Source organism: Branchiostoma floridae, chromosome 6, assembly GCF_000003815.2.
Source record: "Branchiostoma floridae strain S238N-H82 chromosome 6, Bfl_VNyyK, whole genome shotgun sequence".
NCBI classification, from domain to species: Eukaryota; Metazoa; Chordata; class Leptocardii; order Amphioxiformes; family Branchiostomatidae; genus Branchiostoma; species Branchiostoma floridae.
The window spans coordinates 16620484-16623330 of NC_049984.1; the positions used below are offsets into that span (position 1 = coordinate 16620484).

At 39.3% G+C, this 2847-nt stretch overlaps 1 protein-coding gene across 1 annotated transcript; it reads left to right on the forward strand.

Annotated features, from left to right (window-relative positions):
• The first annotated feature begins 474 nt into the window (after positions 1-474).
• On the forward strand, positions 475-2639 carry LOC118417257. The gene is made up of 3 exons (XM_035822742.1): positions 475-586; positions 1275-1649; positions 1909-2639. Exons 2-3 carry the CDS (start codon positions 1282-1284, stop codon positions 1988-1990), a joined length of 450 nt encoding a protein of 149 aa, XP_035678635.1. The 5' UTR covers positions 475-586; positions 1275-1281; the 3' UTR covers positions 1991-2639.
• Positions 2640-2847: the final 208 nt, after the last annotated feature.

Consider the following 2847-nt stretch of genomic DNA (forward strand, 5'->3'; position numbering starts at 1 on the left):
GAAGACCTGTTCCTTTATGACACTTCGTGGAACAATGATTTATTCCACAGGAAAATGGGGAAGTTCACAATGAAATGATGCAAGTGGAAGTTTTCATGTGCTAGTTGAGGTTACTTGTGTGTAATGCATATAGGACTTAAAATTGCCTTCAACTAATTTGCTAACAAAATACCGGCAGATATCTTGATACTGTAATAAAGGAATGATAGAAGATTAACATAATTTTGTTGTAGAATGCAATTCATACAACAAAGAGAGAAAAGGCTATGTTTCCCTGCTTCACTACACCTTAGTAATACATGAAAATTCATACATGTATTCCTAATGAGTTAAGACAGACCTTTGATTGTAAAACATATCTGTTCCCGTCACAAAGAAGCGAGAAGAAGTCGAATTGACTTTGTATGTACATGAAAGCTAATGTATATAGTGTACCACTACTCGGTTAAGTACATGAAAGCTAATGTATATACCACTACTCAGTGAAGATACACTTCCGCGGAGGCCGGTACCACAGCTACAGCGGGACCCTGTATGTCACCCTACATGGGACACAGGGCGACACAAGGGAGATCTCACTCAACGGGTCAGTTCAGACTAACGACACAGGGGCCCGGCCGGGCTGTTTGTGGAAACGAAAACGAAAAATAGAAAAGCATACGTAAAAAATATACACAAATAATGCCCACAACTATTCTCTGTGCGCCTTGTGTAGTTTGGTGTCTTTTATATCATACTTTTCCCGAAAGCTGCCCGGCCGGGCCCCGGTTTAGAAATATGAGGTATGCCTTAGTAGATGGTTTTGTTTCCTTATGTCCGGGCCACATTTGTAAAACGGCGCCCGGTCATGCAGTGAACAAAAAGAAAGACATAAAAGACAACAAAACAAAAATACGTCAAAATATTAGTCATCGACATAATTTGTGTATATTTCTTGATATAATCTTATTTTTTTGGTTCCCCCAAACAGTCTTGCCGGGCCTCGGCTTGGAAATATCTCTGAATAGTAACAAATCCGTGTTTAGAAAATTAGTATCTAAATATGTAAAATCTAAATTAACAGTGACTCTATACTTTAGTTTAGTTTTCTTTGATGTTGAAATGTTAATGTTGTTTCTTCCATCTATATCGAAGTATGATGTCTTGATATCCAAGCAGATGTTGGGTAAGGGTCTAAACGTTTTCCGTCAACCGATGTTACCCTAAGTCTGAAAACATCATAATCCACTGTCCCAGTATTTGCTCGGAGATTTATTGCGTGTCTTTTTCCACAGAGGAGAAATGGCGATAGACCCCAGGAAGTCAAGAACGTTCCTCGTCACAACGCCGCGATCTGTTGGCAAGCTGCAGGGCGTCACATTCCGCTGGGAGGCGCCCCTACCACCTCAGGAGGATTCTGGGACTGGCAGCTGGTTCTCCTGGTTCAAAAAGCGTTCCGTGGATAACATATCTCCTCTTCCTGACAACAGACTTTTGTTACATGATAAACAAAACGATGTACAACTTCTCGTTAAAGAGAAGGCGAAGGATCATGACGTCAGTGACGGTAACAAAGTACCGTATGTGCGACGTAACCGACGTTCCTCCTCCGAAGACGACGTCATTTACGTCAGAACAATCAGGATCAAGTCTGGAGTTTCTCAAGAAAGGTCTGTACACATTCAGATAAACACTCTTGGCTAGTATTTACGAGATGAGAAATTTATAAAGTATTTTATAGCATCGTTGTCCTATTGTCGAATAGATTACACATGGTTGGCAGAGTGTATGTTTATCAATATCAACCAACAACGCACACAAAATTTGTCTTTTGTTTCCTTTCTTCGTTTTATTTCTTTTTATCAGTGTCATATTTGAAAATAGTAAGCGTGGCCGTTAACTGTTTCCTTTTTATACATCTCTTTCCAGGATTCGGTTCTGCAACCCTCGCCAACAGTACCGGACAGAAGGCGTTCCTCCGAACCAAAGTGTCCGATTTCGGGCTTGTTGACATCCGATAGCCATTAGACAATCTCATGTTACAAATCATAGCTAGATATCAGCTTATTGCAGAATCAACAGCAGTTTGAAAAGACTCTGACTCGCCTGTGCCACCATCAATGACTTTTAAAATCTTAACAAGTCCATCTATATCTCCAAGTAGATGTTGGTAGATCAGCTTGCGATTTTCCGACTTTCCTCAGCACCAAAAAACAACAACAACGCAACCAGCTGCAGAAAAAAACGTCATCGACAACGTACATTTTATGTTAGACTTTAGGTCCTCCCGCAGCTTTGAACCAACATATGCTTAAAGATTATTCAGTAGCAAAATCGTGGTGCTCGATTCGTTGATATTGTGGGTGTTATTTTTGTGATAGGTTAGCTAGTTAGTTAGCTAGTTAGTTGATTTTCCTGGATAGTGTTGGCTAAGAATTAATCTTTCGAATTTCCTTTACCTTGAAGGGGTTCGAATTTCCTTTACCTTGAAAGTTAGTTGATTTCCTGGATATTGTTGGTCAATAATTAATTATAATCTTTCGGATTTGACTGATGAGTTGGATACTTATAAGCTTGCTATGTTGAGCGAAACTATATTGCAGAATATTGTTTCATTCAGTGTCAAACACTGACGCTATGCTAAAACTACTAAGGGTATACTGTCGATTTTCTTCACCAATAACTGAATATTACTGCCACATACAACGTAAACACATTTTTCACTGCGGTTAACAAAGTTTCCAATGGAAAAGAATATGTTATTTTGTATGTTGCGCGTTCTGCTATGAATTGAGGTGAATTGAGTTGAATTCTACGCAGGTATTTCCAAAGACCAATTAAATATGCTATGCAATTACAATTCCAAAC